This window comes from Nothobranchius furzeri, chromosome 14 (assembly GCF_043380555.1).
Source record: "Nothobranchius furzeri strain GRZ-AD chromosome 14, NfurGRZ-RIMD1, whole genome shotgun sequence".
Classification (NCBI taxonomy): Eukaryota; Metazoa; Chordata; class Actinopteri; order Cyprinodontiformes; family Nothobranchiidae; genus Nothobranchius; species Nothobranchius furzeri.
This window is the reverse complement of record NC_091754.1, coordinates 30,324,997-30,345,559: the sequence shown is the minus strand read 5'-3', so window position 1 is coordinate 30,345,559 and position 20,563 is coordinate 30,324,997. Positions and strand designations below refer to the sequence as shown.

Genomic DNA, 20,563 nt, shown 5'->3' with positions numbered 1-20,563 from the left:
ATGACTGGTTATTACATAGTCATGCTCCATGGTGGTCCTACAGATGACCTAATGGATATTCAGAGTGAATCACTGCTATCTTACAATAAACTGAATGTAGTTTTTGCAAATTATTTAGCTTTAAAAATGTTGCTGCTTTGAATTTTCCATTGTCAGTATTCTGGCAGAGATGTATTCCTGCAGGACGTCTGCCTGGTTACACATAAATGTTTCCACTGCAGGTAAACACACCTGTATGAAAATAAATATTTAATGCAAAAGTTGAAGGTTTGTGGTAGGCGTGTCCAAAGTGTGGCCTGGGGGCCATTTATGGGCCCACTTGCATTTCTAAGTCAGGAATTTAGTCTTTCCAGTGGTTTATGTGGACTGTTGCTTTGTAACATTTTTACTAATATGCCATTTTTCTTTTGCCTATTTTGAAAAATATAAATTGAAAGAAATATCCATAAATATTTTTTGCATTTAGAAAAAAAATGTTTTTTTATGACCTGTCATTTCAGCCATTGGCTACAAAAACGTTTGACACCTCTGGTTTATAAGAACGGTTAGAATTGAACCCAAATGAAGCTAACAAATAAGCCCAGTCTTCATTTTACTACGTGCAAGAAAAGATTTTAACATTTATCAGCTCTTCTTTAATCTTCACTTAACCTACGCTGCGAGTGAACACAGGAGCCATGGCTAATTTGGTTTTAGCACACACAAAAAGGTCCATCTGAGCCAGGTTTATGTATAATTTTCTAAAGTTTGGCGTCATTGTTTCTGAAAGCAACTTTAAATGTAATCGATTTCACTGAAGCCGCTCTGATCTCCAACATCTCGGTTGTAAGCTGACCTGAAAGGTGCTGGCGGTAAGTGTTCCTTATAGTTTGGTAAATTTTTCACTCCTAAATTCAGCAATGATGTAAAATGTGACCTCTGAGTTAACAGAAAATGTTTAGTGGTTGTAAAACTGCAGGAATCTCAAACACTTTTAAACTTAAATAACTTCCAATAAAAGCAGATGAATAATATTTCAATAGATGCTGAAATAATGTCTCTATGGCACAAACTGTCAACGACGAAACTTAGAGGTGTGACCAAGTCACTGCTTTGCAAGTCACAAGTCTTTCCAGTCAAATCTCGAGTCAAGTCAAAGACAACCAATTCCAAGTCGAGTCCAAAGTCAATGATGCGGAAGTCCAAGTCAAGTCCAAGTCCTTAACTTTGAATTTTCAAGTCATAATCAAGTCATCTGTCCAACTTCAATTTAATGACAATGATAAAAAAAAATTCCAGACATAAAGCTTCTTAAAGCTTCATTTATTTGCTCAAACAAGCAGAAAGTGAAACTGAAACTGATTATTAACAAAGTTCTGCTGCACTCAGCAGAACATCAAACCCAGAACCAAGAATGATTTTTTGTCCATGTCGTGTCATTTTTGTGCTAAAATATCAAATATGCTCAAGTCATCATCAAGCCAAAAGATGCAAGCCGATTCAAGTGTCAAGTCATTGGCGTTCAAGTCCGAGTCAAGTTGCAAGTCTTTATAGATTTTATCAAGTCAAGTCAGAAGTCATTAAAATAATGACTCAAGTCTGACTCGAGTCCAAGTCATGTGACTCGAGTCCACATTTCTGACTTTTACCATCTATAATGTACCTTTGGTTCTTGGAGCTGACCGGTTGAAGCAAGCAGCTCCACTGGGAGCCAGCAGGTGGAGATAAAGACCAGGTGCACTCCCATCCTGCAGCTTTGATCATCACAACACAAACAGAACCAGCTCTCCTTTCACATAGACACTTTAATGACTTCACAGAACTAAGAGGTCATGTCAGAGCCAGCATTAAAGACACGGCAAATGAATTTCCTAATCACAGTAAAGACTTTCAGCTCGTTTCCACACTCAAACACGGACCTGTACATCACATTTATGCACAGTTTATACAAATGAAAAGCTATTTGTTTTTTTACACGAGACTTGGTGGTTGTCCAGAAGCTTAACTGTTTATTATACAACAAATATCTACAATATGTACATCAATAAATAGATTTAGTCTCAGTGCTCTGGAACAGAAGGAAGAAGTGTGAGTTTGACTCTGTAGAGGTGGTTTTAAGGGTGCCCAAATCTATTTTAATATAAATACTCCTGATTAAAATCTTTTTTCTGATTCTATTCAGAGAAACGGACACAAAAATAGATACAGTCCTGGTGTTTGTCCATGATCTTGTCTTAACACTGGAGAGTATGAAGATTATTCTTGTGTAAAAAAAAAACATGGTGGTTTCAGTCTGTTCATATATGTGATGGAGGGGCCTTATGGTAGATTCCTGATGTCAGTCCAGTCCTCGTATGTCCAGTTAAAGCTGTGCTGGCTTCACTGTACATGGATGGTGGTGCAATGGCTTTCTGTGGCCAGCAGGGGCAGCATCTAGCCACAAATCTCCTCCAGGACTCCAGAGTTTTTCCAGACCAAATCCAGACTCCGGAAGTGATGCCCACCACCAAGCACATGAAGTATTTGAGCATGAAGACGGCGTAGTCTGGAGCTAAACCCGAGCGCTGGCGCTCTGGCAGGCAGGAGCAGGCCAAGGCTCGCTCCCAGCCAGGGCGGTAATGCTGCTCGTAGACCAGGCAGGCCACCACGATGGTGGCCGGGACTGTGTACAGAACCGTGAAGAGCCCGATGCGAATCATCAACCGCTCCAGCTTGTCCGTCTTGGTTCCGCCTTGTTTGATGATGCTCCTGATGCGGAATAAAGACACAAAACCTGCGAGTAAGAAAAGTGAGCCGCTGAAGAGATAGACCACAAGAGGGGCTAGGACAAACCCCCTCAAGTTCTCCAGGCTCTGGTTTCCGACATAGCAGATTCCTGCCACTGGGTCTCCGTCCACAGAGCTCAAGGCGAGGACCACAATGGACTTGATGCTGGGGATTAGCCACGCTGCAAGGTGGAAATACTGGGAATACCCTGCTATGGCCTCGCTGCCCCACTTCATCCCTGCAGCAAGGAACCAGGTGAAGGACAGCACCACCCACCAGATGGAGCTGGCCATGCCAAAGAAATACACCAACAAGAAGACCAGGGTGCAAAGGGCAGGGCCAGAAGCATCGTAGAGGATGTGTAGCTGGCTGCCACCTGCGCTGGCACCACACGCCACTCGCTCGTGACCTGCCACCAACCGGATGATGTAACCCAAGGAGACGAAGAGGTAGCAGGCAGACAGGAATATGATGGGCCTCTCTGGGTACTTGAAGCGCTCCATGTCGATCAGGAAGGTGGCAACGGTGGTTAAGGTGGAGACGAAGCACAGCACAGACCAGAGTCCCACCCAGAAGCTTGTAAAAGCTCGTTCATCTGCTGAGAAATAAGGCATGTGACAGGGCTGAGCACAGTTAGGCAACGGTCCTGTCTGGACCCGGCCGTACAGGACGTGAGACTCCCTCTTAATGGGCACCAGGGGGTCCCGGCAGCGGCACTCCCTGTCACACTGAGAGGAGCTGGGAGGTCTGGTCCGGATTTTGGGCGTAGACTTGGGGAATGGAGGTGCCAGAGTGGTGGTCTCGCTGTTGTTCTGGTCCATGCACAGAATTTCGTCACCAAGCTGGGGAAGCTGCTCACAACTCATTCTCTCAGGCCACTCGAAGCCATACTGGCTCATGAGGGGGGAGCAGCCCTGCTTGGCCCGCTCACACACAGAACGGCAGGGAGGAAGTGGTTTTCTGTAGTCCGGCAGGCAGATCGGTGTGTACATGCTGCAGAGGAAGAAGAGCAGGTCCGGAGAGCAGTGAATGCGGACCAGGGGCCAGAACTGGTGCACCTCCAGCCCCACCTCCTCCTGGGTGTCGTGGTTGAACTGGTTGGGCATGTAGGTTAAGTTGTAGCCGATGCCCTTGCACATGGGAACAGTTATGGGCTCACACACCAGGTCCTTGGAGGCTCCTAACGAGAGACCAGGACACCAGAGCAGCAGCAGGAACAGCAGGCAGCACATGAGTCCCACAGCTCAAACAAACATCAGCAGAATAAGATTTAGTCCATTCATCAACTCAAACAAATGTTCTTTTTAATTCCAGTTCATGACTGGAAACCTTTTTCCTTCTGGTTCATTTAAACCTAGGACTTTGTTTTCTGCACCAACACGCTTCTTATTTAAAATAAACCAGTTCGTCCACATCCCTCCGAGCTGTCAATCATTCACCAGGACTTCAACAATCATTACGGAGAAAGTTCATATCCGGCAGTCACGTTCCAATAAATTTAATGACCCAGGGACATTTGTACCAGCTCCGTCTCCCCCCGACGGGTCGCAAAGAGCCGCATCACCGCGTCAGGGTCTTAAATGTTGTCATAAAACTGGATGAAATAAACCAATCAGAAGTTATTAAATGTGTGCAAAATGTCCCATAAGTGACCTCTTTTTGCGCCACGAGGAGGATGGCTGGTGCGTCAAATCCACTTGATGCGTCTCGGTTATTTTTCCAAACTTTTAAAAGTTCCCTCATCTGTTTGTTTCAGCTGGAAAATGGGAATAAGCAGAAAAAAACACCAGCAGTCTATCAGGATAAACACTTATCTCCCAAAGGTCCACGCGCTGCTGCGCTCGAGGGTGAAATAAAGTCGGTCTGAAGCTTCAGCGCCTTCTCATCAAACGGAGGCTCTGCTGCCTTCACGGCTGTCGGAAATGGCACAACTCAGCCTCTTTGGCGGAGCCGGAGGGTTTTTCTGAGGGTGGCACGAGATCCCAGCAGGGGGGCGGAGTTTAGAAGTGGATTATGGTGTCTTGACTAGTAAATTGGGCTTTAATAAAGCTTACATTTCTCTATTTACGTATAAATAACGTATTAATGTCAAGAATAAAATGAGTAATTTATTACTCATGAGTCATGACATGTATAAAAATACATCCTACTTTTTTATTTATATGTCCACTTTTTCTAAATTGATGAAAACATGAAAGCACAACCAACCAATTTTTGTTTGGAAATTTGTTAGAAAAGGAATATAATTTTTTTACACAATATTCATAAAACTCTCCAACAATGTGACACTTTCTGGTTTCCTGAAGCAAAAGCGTTTTTAATTATGAGCCCAAATCTGATGAAATAGGAAAATAATCTATTTATTCAAATGTATAGATATTTAAAACATCGAAGCTCTATAATTGATTGTCTATCTTAACCACATGTATGGGTCAACATTTTAGATTTTTCATATAGAGCTTGTAAATAATAGTGCAATCTTTATATTATTGCAACAGGTTTGAAAAGAAAGAACTCAATCAGTTATAATGAATAAATCAAGGTTCAAAACATTTTGGGTTGGTGTGAGTGTCTTGAAAGCTGAAAGTGACTAAAACCCAGATCTGGAGTGACCTTCTCCGTCTCACTCAGCCACATGGGACAAAGATCACAACGTTCTCTGAGGGACAAAGGTCTTAAAAGGTGTGTGTGTGTGTTTAGTGGTGAGGGTGTGTGAGTGTGTGCTCAACGTATCAGTCAGGACGAGCCCCTCTAGGTCAGACTTACCTTCATCTAGGTTGCACAGACAGATTAAAGCAAATAGTGAGTGACATCTAGAGGGTCAATCTCTTGTCCACACACACACACACACACACACACACACACACACACACACACACACTACATATAAGTGATTACTTATCACTGGTGGTGATTTTCCCGGAGACAGGCTTGTTTGACAAAGATTTCAGGGAAAACTCAAAAAAAAAAGATATGACCTTATGGTCAGGTAAACACACACACACTCTCACACACACACACACACACACACTCTCTCTCTCTCACACACACACACACACACACACACACACACACACACACACACACACACACACACACACACACACACACACACACACACACACACACACACACGAATATATTTTTATTTTATAATAAATCAAAAGTGATTCAGATTGGGTGCTGATGAGGTGAAACACTGAATAATTAGTTTTAATAGTTGTTGCTAAAGGGGGACTTGGTGCAGCCCAGTGACACATCGAGCGCAGGAGGTTAGGACCCAAAATTGCAGAACACCAGATCACTCGAGGCAGGAGCAGTTGACAAGTGAAATCCATTACATAGGATGATGGGTAATAATCCAAAGGTGCAGGAGGCCAAAACGAAAATCCAGAAAAACAAACTGAGCTACAAAAACAAAGCTGATTCATGAGCAAAAGCTGAAGTTCCTGAGAAGGACAGAACAACTCTGACAACAACAGTGGACCAACAAACACTGAGGGACAAGACAGGGTTTTTAAACACAGAGGGAAGCAATCAGAGGAACAGGTGACAGGTGTGAGGAGTGAGGTCTAGAGGGGAGACAGGTGCCATCAATAAACCAAATGGGGAAAGAACAAGCAGAGGGGGAGATAAACCAAAACCTATAAAACACTAAATAACTAAACCTAAAGACTAAGGGCAAAGATAAACAACTAATGACTGGAGGGGCGAGGAGGACTGATACAAACAAATAGGAACTACAAGGAAGTGACTAGGAGGAAACATGAGGGAAGCCTAGAGAGAGCTGGAGAACACAAGGAGACACGTGAGGAGAACCTGGAGAGGGCTGGGGAAGCGTTGGGACACACAGTGCACAAGGGGACACATGAGGGGAAGGCAGAGGACAAACAGGAGGGGGCTGGGGACCAAGGGGACACAGAACATGACACCCAGTAAGGCCAAATTAAACTCCATCTTAGACTTCTAATCACGTCTAAAGAAAACTTATTTTAAAGTTTTAAATAATTTTTGGTTGTTTCAAGCCTGGATGCATGATGAAGGGGTCTGCAGCACCTCCCTGTGGTGACTGTGAGGTATTATAACGAAACTTAACGGTAACTTTACATGGAACCAAGCATATTTATTAGCATAACAGATATATTAGCGCCACTCACAGGACAGAATTATAAAAAATACAACAGCAAAAGTTAAATCTATTCTTGTTTATGTTAAAATAAAAGCCAGTGTCAGCGTTGCTGCTACGGGACGTTGGGCATCTCACATGGATGGAGACCTAAGGTACATGACTTTTGATCAACTTTGCTTAGAACATTTTTTCTACGGTGATGAAAAGGACAAATAAACAACTGGGAGTCTCAGGCCCTGTCCACACGTAGCCGGGGATCTGCCAAAACGTAGATATTTTTCTACGTTTTGGCCTGTCATCCACACGAAAACGGAGTTTTTTCACATGAAAACTGACCTTTTTAAAAACTCCGGCCAAAGTTAAGATCTGCATTTTCTCCGTTTTGGGTGTCTGCGTGTGGACAGACAAAACCGGAGTTTTAAGGTCCGCAACGTCACTTTCCGCGACAAAAAAATGCTGACATCACGTGTGCGACCTGTGTTTACACTAGCCGACAGCATGGATGCCCTCAGAGCTGCGCTCGCTTTATCAATTGTCCAAGCGCTTTCTGCTTGTTTGTTTTTGCAAGCGGAATTACTGCTCCTTGCGGAAGATCACAGACGAAGGACGAGGTTAAGAATGGGGGAAGTACTGCCGCCTACAGGTCTGGCATGTCCTTAACAACGTATTTATCCGGGTACGTGTGGACAGAGTTCTTTTTTTAAAACGAGGTGGTGTGGCTGCAAGTTTTTGGAGGGGCGGATATTCGGGTTTTTTTTTTTAAACCCGGCTACGTGTGGACTAGGCCTTAGCTTCACCAGATGAAAGTGGAGCTTCAGCTTGTGACTTTTCAAACTTACTACATACAAAGAACAAATCAGTGAAGATGATGGTCATTTCTTTATTTGTATCAACAGCACTGATTTACTGGTTTTACTGTTTGCGTTCTAGAAAACTTCCCAGATTATTGTAAATATGTCCTAATGAGCAATGCAATGTTTCAGAGAAGCTGAATAGGAGTATAATCCTGATTTAAAGTACAAATACCTCAGAGCAGCACTCCCATATTCCGATGTTGTTATAAAGAGACTCTGAGCTGCACAACAGAGATAAGAAACACAAACTCTCCATCTGTTTGTGTCCTTCTTATTGACTCAGTGAAATCACGGTGCGTCTGAACTACAGCTCCATGTTTGATCTGAACACACCCCTGGGCTGTTTTGTGTTTTTCTTAAACACTGATTTGAGCCACGGAGCATACCTCTGGTGTGTAGTGTGGATTGTGCCTGGCCCCTCCCATGGTGGGAACGTGCAGAGACTTGCGGCCAGTCTGAATGAGGTGAATGCGTCACAGAAAACCAACCTCACCGCTGTGGCGTGCATCAGGTGGTTTCACCGGAATGAGATTGGTTAAAAGATCAGGTGCATTCAAAGGAACAGTTAACAGAAAAAAATCTGCTGCAAGCATCAATGTGGCCGACGAACAAGCCTTCTGAAAAACCAGGTCACTGGGAACACTGGGGCTCGGCCAGCTTTTGTGTAGCAGCTCACTAAAATGTCGTGGTGGGGGCCCTTTGTGTGTGTGCGCGTGTGTGTGTCAGACACACACACACACAGCCTGGTTCTTCCCTCCTCTGTAACCGCTGTCCACATCCCCCTTCTTCCCCTTCTTAAACTGTCTTTTGTTTTCATTTACGGTGGCATTTCTGCTCCGTCGTTGTTCGGGGCCCGCAAATGAGTCTTGACTGGCTTGTAGGCCACTGGAGAAGCACAAAGGACTTGGTTCTACTCGCTACAGTTGATCCATTGTGGGCGTCCCAAAATGCACTAATTGGTGATGACAATTAAGCGCGGTCAACACTCAGCTTCGATTTGCGGCTGCTGCTCAACATACATGAAAGGGAAACGGTTCAGAGGATGAGCTCTGGAAACGTTCCGATCATCTCCACATTTTTATTAAGAGAACTCTGTTTTCCCTTCATTTGCTCAAAAACCAACAAATGGGTCCAAGTCGACATGCGAGCGTTTGTTTTTCTCTACTGATTGTGAACTTTTATAGTTTTGACCTTGGGTCCAGAATCTGTTTGGGCGGAGCTTTAACCTATGTCATGTGACATTCCTCAGCACGTTATGTGTGAAACCTTAAGTCAACACAATATGGAGAAAATGTTAGCACATAACAATTGTTTTGTTCTTCTGAAAGTTACATGAGTTTACGAAACAATTCCCTTTAGCGTTACTGGAATCGGACTAACTCAACAGTCTTCGGATTAAACCAAAATCTAGATTCTATTGCTGCTCCACCCTAATAATAATAATAATAATAATAATAACACACCAAACTTATATAGCGCTTTTTAGGACACTCAGATGCTTTCATGCACTCTCACATTCACACACTGCTGGTGATGGTAAGCTACTTTGTAGCCACAGCTGACCTGGGGCGGCCTGACAGAGGCGAGACTGCCATTTGGCGCCGTCGGCCCCTCTGACCACCACCAACACACCCTAGCCATACCAACCAAAATCCTTTAATGAGGATCTATTGGAGGGTAAATCTGGTCATTCCAGCTCCAAGGGTGTGTCTTAAAGTTGCTGCAGGTAAAAAGCTCGTAGTTGGATCTCAAAATTGAGCTGACGATCCGCTGCAAGGCGAGCTACCATCTGTCCCAGCCCATACCTCTCGGCGTCCCCTCTTAGATGAGTGTCCCACCGGTTCCGAAGCATTCACTTTGAAAACATTTGAGTGTTCAAAGCAGGCCTGGTTGCCTGAATACCGCAGCTAGGAATTATGGAATAGGACTCCGGTTCAATTTAGTGGGTTTTCTCTGAACTGGGGCCATGATTAAGAGGGACGGCCGGGGGCATTCGTATTGTGCCGCTAGAGGTGAAATTCTTGGACCGGCGCAAGACGGATGAAGGCGACAGCGTTTGCCAAGAACGTTTTCATTAATCAACGAATGAACAAGTGAAGTTTTTTTTAAGTGTCGAACAGTTTGACCACACTGACTGGACTGGCCATACTCTGAATCTAAGGCCCCGGGAGTCTGCCAGTGACCTCCATGGCACGACGAAGGAAGACAGACTCTCCATATCCGACCAGAGAGCCCGTCCTGGATCAGCTTCAGAACCCTAGGTCATGGGAGTCCACCAGGAACCTCCATGGTCCCAAGGGGTATGTCAGACCCTCCCAATTTGATCAGAGCACCTCAGCCCCAGCCCTGAGTCATCGTGGTCCCTCTAGGACAGGGGTGGGGAACCCTGGTCCATCAAGGGCCACCATCCAGCATATTTTAGTTTCAACCCTGCTTCAACACACCTGATTTCAATCAGCAGGTGATTAACAGGCTTCTGCAGAGCTTGATGAGCTGCTGAGCAGGTGAATCAGAAGTGTTGGAGCAAAGACATGCAGGATACTGGCCCTCGAGGACCAGGGTTCCCCACTCCTGCTCTAGGAGTTAGTTTTTCCACATCCTTTCCATTCATGATCTGGTGGAATATGTCATTTTTTGCAACAAGCACCAAATGTTCAATTATTTTGAGAGTGAGGGTTGAACAGACAAAAGGTGCAGCTCTTCAAACACACATTCATTAAATAATTACTACCTACGTGTGAGTGTGTCTGAGACTGTGATAATAAATCAGCATGTTTTTGATTTTAGTTATTAACACATGCTGATCTAATTAATCTGATCCCTGATGACTGGTGTCATAAAAACACATATATAGTCTTTTATTACTAGATCTGAAGCATCAACGAGTCGTGGTGAGGGAGAAAACTTTCGTTTCTGGTATCAGCACACCATCTCTCTACATAGATATGTCTCAGCTGTTATGTTTTCTAAATCAGAATCACTGAATGCTCAACAGAGATTAAAAAATAAAACATGGCCACTTTATTGGGTACTGCTCATTAATCCGAATCATTAATCTGCCAATCACATGTTGACATGGTTAAGACGATCCACTGCAGTTCAAACCAGAGGTCAGAGGAGAATGGCCAGACTGGTTCGAGCTGACAGAAAGGCAACAGTAACTCAAATACCCACTCGTTACAACCAAGTTAAGCAGGAGAACATCTCTGAACACACAACACGTGGAACCTCGAGGGAGATGGACTACAGCAGCAGAAGACCACACCGGGTGCCGCTCCTGTCAGCTAAGAACAGGAAAGGCTACGATTCACACAGGCTGACCAAAATTGGACAATAGAAGATTGGAAAGATGTTGCCTGGTCTGATGAGTCTCGATTTCTGCTGCAACATTCAGATGGTAGGGTCAGAATTAGGCATCATCTACATGAAAGCATGGATCCATCCTGCCTTGTATCAACAGTTCAGACTGGTGGTGGTGGTGTAATGGTGTGGGGGACATTTTCTTGACACACTTTGGACCCCTTAGTACTAACTGATCATCGCTGCAACACCACATCCTACCTGAGTGTTGTTGCTGACCGTGTCCATCCCTTTATGACCACAGTGTCCTCATCTTCTGATGGCTGCTTCCAGCAGGATAATGCTCCATGTCATAAAGCTCCAATCATCTCAGACTGGCTTCTAGAACATGACGATGAGTTCACTGTACTCAAATGGCCTCCAGATCTCAATCCAATAGAGCACCTTTGAGATGTGGCAGAACGGGACATCATGGATGTGCAGCTGACAATTCTGCAGCAGCTGTGGGATGCCATCATGTCAATATGGACCAAAATCTCTGAGGAATGTTTCCAGTACCTTGTTTAATCTATGCCACGAAGGAGTAAGGCAGTTCTGAAGGAAAGAGGGGGTCCAACCCAGTACTAGCAAGGTGTACCCAGTAAAGTGTGTATAAACTGTTTGGTTCTCAAACAGGAACATTCTAGATTTTCTTTTGCAAACATTTGCAGGACTTTATCTTTTAAGTTAAATGATTAGAGTGTATGTTAAAATGTAAAGTCTGACTTTCTGTAATGAAATAAAAAGGCTAAACGCACACAGAAAACTCCTTAAACACACACTCCGAAAATGTCACACCAGCCAGAGCCTAACAGAGAGAATGATATGGACACTTTCCTGGATGTGATTCAGACACTTGGACCAAATTATAAATTTGTCTTTATTGGCATCCGTTGCTAATGGATCAGTTTCTGTGAGATCAAACGAAGAAAACAACTCTTTGTTCATCCAGAAATTTGGTTGCAGAGAAAAACAAACAAAAATGTGCAAAAGAGACTAGAGTTTCAGTCCAGTCAGTCCCCTTAAATACTGTCAAATCATAATCTGTCCAAATCATGAGGAAATTTTCAGGTCGTAAACTGAAAAGCAGCGAAAAAACAAGGTTTGTGTTTAAAAAAAAAAGAAGACTAAAACTCATTAAATTTTACCAAAACAAGACATGAAAAACATCAAAGGTGACGGGTTCCCAGGTGTTCCAGAAACTTCAGACAGAAGAAAAACCCACAGAGATGCACAGTGCAACAGAAATTAACCTGTAAAGTGACTCGATGCACAAATCGAGTAGAAACTGTAGAGCCCAGCAGGTGTAACAAAACCGGTCGTTTCTCATGTTAACTGTGCTGTTTAGGACCAAACTGGAATGCTTATTAATGTGGAAAATTTGTAAAACTTACGCAACATCAATTCTGTCCAAATGCAAAAATGAACTAACCTTGGTGTCATAATTTATTATTAGTAATAATAATAATCACCATCCACATGCTTTTATGTAATATGAGACCAGATTTTTCCATAATCTGCTCAGATCGAGTACAAATGTTAAATTAAACAAATGTGAGATTAATTTTGGTTTGATGATTTCACGCTGAACCCACCACCTGCCCGGCTGCACAGCACAAATAAATAATCACAAATAAATAAACACCATTCAGTAAACATAAAACCTTCATCTATTCATTGTGCAGCACGGTCCATGACAAACTTTTATTTTGAAAATCCTCCCATGATTTAAAGAAAGCATTAATTACACAAAAGAATCAGTGCATATTTTAAACTTCAACTCTTAGATTCTCTTTCATGAAAACGAAAGTTCACATCTCTGCATTAAAGCACCTGATTTTTACATGAATGAGCTTCAGAGTTCACATTTAATGGCTCAAACTTACAAACGTACAGGAACAGCTCGGTAGCGGAGAGTCAGAGAAAAACAAAACCTCAAGCAGGAAGTTTCAGCAGCTACATAAACCCTCGCTTTTCAAAGTAAAACCAGAAAGTTGTAAAACGTCGACCTTTAATTTCTGATTAAAGTCGATTTATTTTAATTGATCTGATTTGTGTCGATTTTCAGTCATTTAAAATTTGACTAAGGAGCCAAAAATGTAAACAGACTTTCTGAAATTCTGCTTTCAAACGGGACAAAGACACAGCAGCCGTTTCAGGCCTTAAAACAAATCAAATCTTGTCTTTCATACATGAAAGCAGTGGAATATAAAGGCCATCTAGGTTGCATAGATACTAAAAGCTAAAGCTGCTATCATGTCTGATTACGCATGAATAAAGCACAACGGGAACAGAATCAGAGGGGGAAAGGCAACGATGAGAGAAGAAGTTACAGTAAATTATTGCCTCTTTAATCTCAGCATCAGGCTGATGGAGGGAGGACGATGTCAGACTCACCGGTCCAGTTAAAGTCTGGATTTTACATTTACATGAAGGAAAACAGTCATTTAAGCTAGTTGCAGGAAAAGAAGAACAATGTGTCATAAAATAAAAATGCAACACTTTATGTGGGAAATTACGCTAATCTAGCTGCTCTAGATCCCGAAGTCTAATGGAATCAACTCCCTGAAAACGCTTTAGCAGGTATTTAAAAAGTCTAATGTGAATTATTATTATTTAAATGTTAACTTGTTTTAGGCCAGGAGATCGGTCGGAGCCCTCACATACACACACCACGCCTAAAAACATTGCTTTTGTTTGAGTTCTACAGAAAGCTAAACAAAGCAAAAGGGGAATTCATTTTTGCTTAAAAGGGACTTTTCAGCTATTCTGAGGAGTGTTTTGGTGCAGAATTTGCACACCTTTACCATCTTTCCTGTTGGAAATGGCTTCCTGAACAGCCTTAGTTTGCAGAAATAACAGATTCCATCCTTCAGGATTGATAAGCTAACAGCTAGTCAAAACTTGGCCTAGACGAAAGCTTCGATCATCAAAATTTCACACAAAGGTTTGCTTTGAACCACGCAGCTTCCACAGAGGAATTAAGAAATTCCTGCTAGGCTTGACCCCTGAACGCACCATAGGCCCAACATTTTACTGTTGGTGATATTTTCATTAATAAATACCCACAAATAAGTGTAATCCACACACACACACCTCCTTCAGTAAGAGTGTTTTTGTCTCTAATATTGAGAACGTGTTGTCGGCCAGCTTTAAAGGCTGCAGTCGGAGAATTTTATTTTAAATGAACCTTTAGCTGCTACAAACAGGGAAGGATCCAACTGGGTTTTCTTTTTTAACAGTTCTACTCTTTTTCTTCTGCTTAGCAATTTATTACTAATTCCAACAAAGCAAAGGTGCTAATTTTGTGCTTTTTGGCTAAATAAGCGGCCAAATATCAGACTGGCTTTCTGCTACTGATGCTCAACTGAAGCACGTCTTTAAAAGCAGAAAGTTACACCAAGCTGCTGATGTTTCGGACCACCTTGACTTCTAAATCTTAATGTTCAGACCCTGGAACAAGAGATGTGAAGGTAAGGGGAATGAAGACGTCTGACAACAAAATACGAGTAATTTGTTCTCTTTGCTCTTTGCAGCAGAACAGAAGAGGCTCAGCTCACGTGTTTTTGTGTCAAAGTCTTCGTTTTAGGTCAGAACTTCTAATAAGCTCCGCAGAAATCAGAAACAGGCACTGTGTCCGGTGCAGCCGCCCAGCGGTGCCTCGTTGGTTCCAGACTACACCCCCGGGAGGAGATCTCAGGTGTCTTGGTACGGCAGGTGGAAGCAGCCGGGGGAGTCGTCGTCGGGCGACCAGAAGGACGACGGCCTCTTGTGGTGGAGTTCTCTGCGAACGCAGCGAGGACACGGCTGAGCTTTCTGCCGACACTCAGCGTGGAAAACGGCACCGCATCCATCGCACCTGCATACACGCGGACACACCTTTACCTTTCTACACACAACAGGACATTCACACCTGCTGACCGCGTCGGTTATGGGAGGAGTAAACACAAGAGAAATGTCTTCATCTACTTGCTGCTCGTCTCTCTCACGTCCAGACCCCAGAGCAGCAGATAGAGCAGTTATCAGTTAACACTTAACACTCGCTTCACGAGTCATAAAACAGCTCAACAACTAGGGGTGTGTGTGTGTGTGTGTGTGTGTGTGTGTGTGTGTGTGTGTTTCAGGTCTCTCTCTTGATCAGCTCTTATCTCTCTGTTGTCTGTCACTCTGATTTTCAGTGATGCTCTGGACTGTGTCGAGAAAAATACACGCCCACGTCCCACTGCCACACACACACACACACACACACACACACACACACGCACACACATGCACACACACACACACACACACACACCCCGTTCTACCAGCCGGCGTTACAAACAGCAGGCTCCGTTTGCTGCTCAAAGTATCACGTCCACATTTCGCCCCTTCAGACAGCAAATGGCTGTTCCTCAACCTCCTCTTGAATCTTTATTTATTTAGCGTTAATTCTCTGTAATGTTTACTTTATTCGGTAAACTGCTGAAAGGAACCAGGCCGTTCTGAGCTGAGATTTTATCTTAAATCCTGCTCAAATATTACCCGACCTTCGTACCAGAATGACAGGCATTTTCAGAGCACTTAAATTCGTCTGTTTGAGGTCGATGTTGCTTGGTGTCTGATTGAGTTGTGAGGATTATCCTGAGGATGATCACCTGCGGGTGGCGTTCTCCTGGAAGGGATAGATGACCTGTCCGTTCTGGCACAGCTCACAGATGAAGCCCTTCTCTCGACACAAGCTGCAGCTGAACACGTGGGAGCTGGCAAACTTGATCACCTTAGACAGGAAGGGAGCCAGTTTCCCATCAATCACCTTCAGGATGAAGAACAGATGATGATGATGAGGGTGTGTTCAGCAATGCTCAGAAACACGTGTGAAATCTGTGTTCATAGAAACTCTGGATTCCCTCCAAACACTGAGATCATCACACATCACCTGGTTAATAGGTAACCAACGAAGGAATGTCAAACCCGGCCTCCGTACAACACAAGACTTTACACCGAGTCAAAGACTAAGGAAGTAAAACGTTGTGATTTTACAGAAACCAAGCCGTAAAATACATGTAGTACGACTCATATTACAGTCTGGCTAAAAAGGCTTTAAAGCTCTCATTCGCTCGTTTGTTTTTTCAGTAAATGTGCTTTGAGTCGTTTTCTGTGGAAACAAAGCTCTGGCGCTCCTGTTTCTTGGGGTAGAAGTCTATTGGAGGACTGGGGGACAGTCATGATATGTAAAAGTATCACCTCTGATTGGCCAACAGCAACGCAACTCTTCTGCTGCCTCCGTTCACTCTTCTTTCTTGCGTAAAAAATTCAACGTTGATGTTTTATCTCCATGTATAACACAAGCCCGAACATGTTCCACCGTGTTGTGGAGTTAGCTATTCTAACCGAGACAAGCGTGGGCAGCCATAGACCAAGGTGGGCGGGGCCATGAACGCTAACTTTTCCCGTGATGTTGAGCTGTCTGGCTTCTGATGAACATTTTGTCATTCTGCATGAATGTAAAACAGGGGTGGGGAACCCTGGTCCACCGAGGGCCGCTATCCAGCATATTTCGGTTTCAACCCTACATCGTCACACCTGATTTCAATCAGCAGGTGATTAACAGGCTTCTGCAGAGCCCGATGAGCTGCAGAACAGGTGAATCAACCACTGGCTCAGAAGTGTTGGAGCAAAGACATGCAGGATACCGGCCCTCGAGGACCAGGGTTCCCCACGCCTGATGTAAAAATATAGTATTAATCAGTCAGTGAACAAGTCCTTTAACGTGGGCTGATCTTATATCAAAGGCCACGGGCGATTGAAGCTATGATTTAAAATTATTTAGCAAGAAAAAGGGAAGACAATCTGGAAGAAAAGAGGAAACAGGAGGACGACAGTAAATTAAGCTTTAGGGGCAAAGTTTCCTTAAAGATGTGGGGCGTTGGGTGTGTGTGTGTGTGTGTGTGTGTGTGTGTGTGTGTGTGTGTGGAGTTGTATTGTTATTGAGAGGATTCTGATGATTGCACAGAGAACAGAAAACGTTTTGCCAAAGCTTCTCGAACTGCAGTGCAACGACAGACGGGCTGATGAGCAGTTGGACCTGTGCATGTACGACAGTGATGGAGGAAGCACGAGAGAGCAGCAGAGGTACAATGAACAAGAGGTCTTGAGAGAGAAGCGAAAGCCTGTATTCAGATACAAGTGGTTCCACCTGGCAGTGCTCTGGACCTCCCAATTATAACCTCCTCCGTGCTGTTTTTCAGACCACGAGAGGAGGACTTGAGATGGAGAGAGGAGGAAGCAACCTCGCATGCACAGACGCAACATGAAACACCAAGATGTACTGATGCTGTTTGTGTGGAGTCTGGTGAAGCAGGCATGCAGCTGTGCTTCACACTGGAACGGCACCGTCCTCTTCACATCTAACAGTGATGCTGTGAACAAATACCACACTAAAAACTGCTTTCAGGCACAGTCAGAAATACAAGACTCCCAATAAAACATGCTCTCTCCCTCTGAAGTGCCTTTCCAGAAGCTTCTGAGCAACATTTTAAGGTGGAGGAAGTGAACAGTAATCTGGGTGTTTTAGGGAGCAGCAGCAGGTCAGTCCGGGTGCAATGCTGAGCTACAGTCACTTGGCTGGTTGTGTGTTTCAGCAAATTTATTAAATATAAAGGTCCTGCATGGCTTTAGGGAATTATAATCCCTTTTCCTGGTAATCTGGACAGATCCATAAACACAACGTATCCTAGTGGCTTCACTTCACTACAGGTGGACAATATGTCGAACATACTCGATGCATCCCACGGTTTTTGGATTATGGATAAAGTTGGTACTCGGTACTTTAGTTCATCTAAAAACTCACAGGCTTATGGCTGTATTTATGTTTGACAAGGTCGAACTGCTGTGGCGGCCATCTTGAATCAGAGAGACTCCAAAAGTCAATCGATGCAGATCTAACGATTACTTCTAAAATTCTCAATGAATCCGGTTCGGTTATCGGTCCAGGTATCTTGCGGTCAAGCATATTTACACGCAGGCATCATTAGTAGCACCTGCCTTTGAGCAAACCTGGAAGAGATCTGCTAATAAAACTTCCCAAAGTCTCAAGCATGTGAGAACACGGTGAGTGGATTTCAACACCCTAACGATCTGAAGCCAGACAGTTGCTGAAAGTGCCAGACAGACACATGTGTCCCCCTCCACCCACACCAAACCCAAACAGGGCCAGCTCGCTCCGGTCCAGCCCAGTCCACATGACGAATGGTTCTCCTGATGGAGCCTGACAGGCTCGGTAATTTAGGCCCACTGTAATTGGACTGGGCAGAGTCAAACGAGTGGCAGCACCGCTCTGGTGGCTGACTGGTTCTCTGATGGGGCGATGGGAAAAGAGAAGGAAGGCACACAGGGGTGGCTGGATAGATGGAGACTGATGGAGGTAAATATGTGAAAAGTGATGTAAAGAAAACAAGTCTGGCTGCTATTTTTCTTTCATTAAACCCAAAAACCAAACTTATTTGATCACATTCAGTTCTCCAGGGTCAAACTGGGTCGCTGTAAATACTCAGTGACAACTTCATCAGCTCCATTAAACCACCTTTGGCCAACAGGATCACAGGGGGACAATAATCTCCTCTGTGAATTATTAATAATAGAATATTGATGCCTGGCCTCAGAGTCTGAGCTTACCAGCAGACCTGTTAGAGCTCAGATTCATCTCTGCACTCAGAAAATCTGAAATGATTCAACATGGATTCTCATAAACAAATACTTAACAGACTCGTGGAAATAAAGTTTTGTTTCAGCTGGTAAAAGTTAGAAACAACCAGACATTTGGACATAAATCTGTGATTGTATTGAGCTCTCTTTTTGGGTTTAGCACACAGCATTCTAGTTGTTTACCTGGTTATCTCGTAATATCTGGCTTCTTCAGCTTGATTAGAACCAGTCGTCCTCCAGCAACAATAAAAAAAATGACGCCAGTCTACTTAAGGCGTTAGTTAGGGTTTATGATGTGCATATAAACGTACAAACACTAATACATTTGGATACCAAGCCTAGATTTAGTGCGTCAAACTAGCCACCAGCTAGCTAACGTGCTAACAGGGTGAGGTGCGTTGGTTCATCCTCCCACCACTAACCGGGCCACAGCTGAGTCTTAAGATGCTGCAGTGTGCGAGATCGATGGCATTAAAGTAATTTTCCTCTGACTATTTTAATAGAAATATTTAGGGGTGATGGGACAAACAGATGCAGAAGTAGGGAAACCACCCGTATTCACATTTTGACTCCCTTGCCATCAAAAACGCTCTCACACACACACACACACACACACACACACACACACACACACACACACACACACACACACACACACACACACACACACACACACACACACACACAAAATCCATCCCTCAGACTCCTCCCCCCCTCCAGTTCAACTTCTTCCTTTGCTGCATGCAGAGTCTTTGTGCTCCAAAACCTCCTAATCCCCTAAAACTGCTGTTTAACAGCAGTTAGTCCCCCCTCCCCTCCCACCCCCCACCCCCCACCCCACCCACACACACACAACCACACACACACGCACACACACACACAACCACAGCTCCATTGAGAGATGAGAAAGCCAGCTGAGATAACAAGGCTGAGCAGAACCAGGGAGAACTCTGTTTGGATAACACACTCCTCCATCCCAGACAAACACACACAAAACTTGAGGCACGTTGATGTGTGGAGCGTGTCCTAAAGTCTAACCTGAGAGCGCTTCTAACTGATCAGACCGGATCAAACAGAACATCTTCTTGTAATGAGGAATAAAAACTGCAATTCTCTAAACTAGATGGAAGAGCTACGCCTGAATGAAAATGTGACTGTAGACGTGGGCAATATATCCAATATACTCAATGTATGGAGAACTTTCTGTGCTGTGTTTTTGCATCTTTTAAATATGTCTTTATAATATTTTACCACATTTTTCTGCCTTAAAATGTTGTAACCCAATATTTGCAGGTAAAGGTGGCTCCGTGGGAGCAGCCTCAGTTTTGTTGTACCTTCAGTTATGACAGTAAAGGACTATTCTATTCTATTCTATTCTATTCTATTCATCACCTGCGATGTTTACATTGACTCCATCATCGTAATTAATCATTGTGCATTTTGTTGCTCCCACACGATGCAAAAGCATCACCTCTCCCCCGCCGAACCTGAAGTTTTCTACAGACACACTGCACCGTGTGTGTGTTCATGACACAGAGAAAAACATGGTGACAGCAGAAGTTTCAGATGAGCTAGCTCAGGGAATAACAAGATTTCAGCCATGTTTTGCCTTCACAACTGCATTGCTTAGAGGATGTTTACATCATTAAATGAGCTCATCATTACACAGTTTTTTTTCAGGCAAAATGTTTTACTGCTGTTATTATGATTATGATATGTTGACATTTAACTGAAAACATTTTTTTTATTTCTGGCTATAATCAGTCACTCTGTTTTTCTTGCAGGCTGAACATGAAACTAGTCTCCTACA

At 43.8% G+C, this 20,563-nt stretch overlaps 2 protein-coding genes across 4 annotated transcripts in view; both read right to left on the bottom strand.

Moving 5' to 3' along the window:
• Positions 1-1,766: 1,766 nt before the first annotated feature.
• Positions 1,767-4,808, bottom strand: fzd5 (frizzled class receptor 5). Its single transcript, XM_015965941.3, has one exon. It carries the CDS (start codon positions 3,975-3,977, stop codon positions 2,277-2,279), a length of 1,701 nt encoding a protein of 566 aa, XP_015821427.2. The 5' UTR covers positions 3,978-4,808; the 3' UTR covers positions 1,767-2,276.
• Positions 4,809-11,933: 7,125 nt separating this feature from the next.
• Positions 11,934-20,563, bottom strand: part of plekhm3 (pleckstrin homology domain containing, family M, member 3) — a 56,782-nt gene continuing 48,152 nt past the window's right edge. For all 3 annotated transcript variants that reach the window (XM_015965942.3, XM_015965943.3, XM_054746685.2), the window contains exons 7-8: positions 15,705-15,862; positions 11,934-14,926 (exon numbers count right to left, since the gene is read on the bottom strand). In XM_015965942.3, coding sequence (XP_015821428.1) covers positions 14,764-14,926; positions 15,705-15,862 — 321 coding nt within the window. In that variant the 3' untranslated portion in view covers positions 11,934-14,763. The remainder of the gene's footprint in view (positions 14,927-15,704; positions 15,863-20,563) is intronic.

Coding starts and splice junctions, on each gene's coding strand:
- fzd5 (XM_015965941.3), bottom strand. CDS start 3,977: ATGTGCTGCCTGCTGTTCCTGCTGCTGCTCTGGTGTCCTGGTCTCTCG.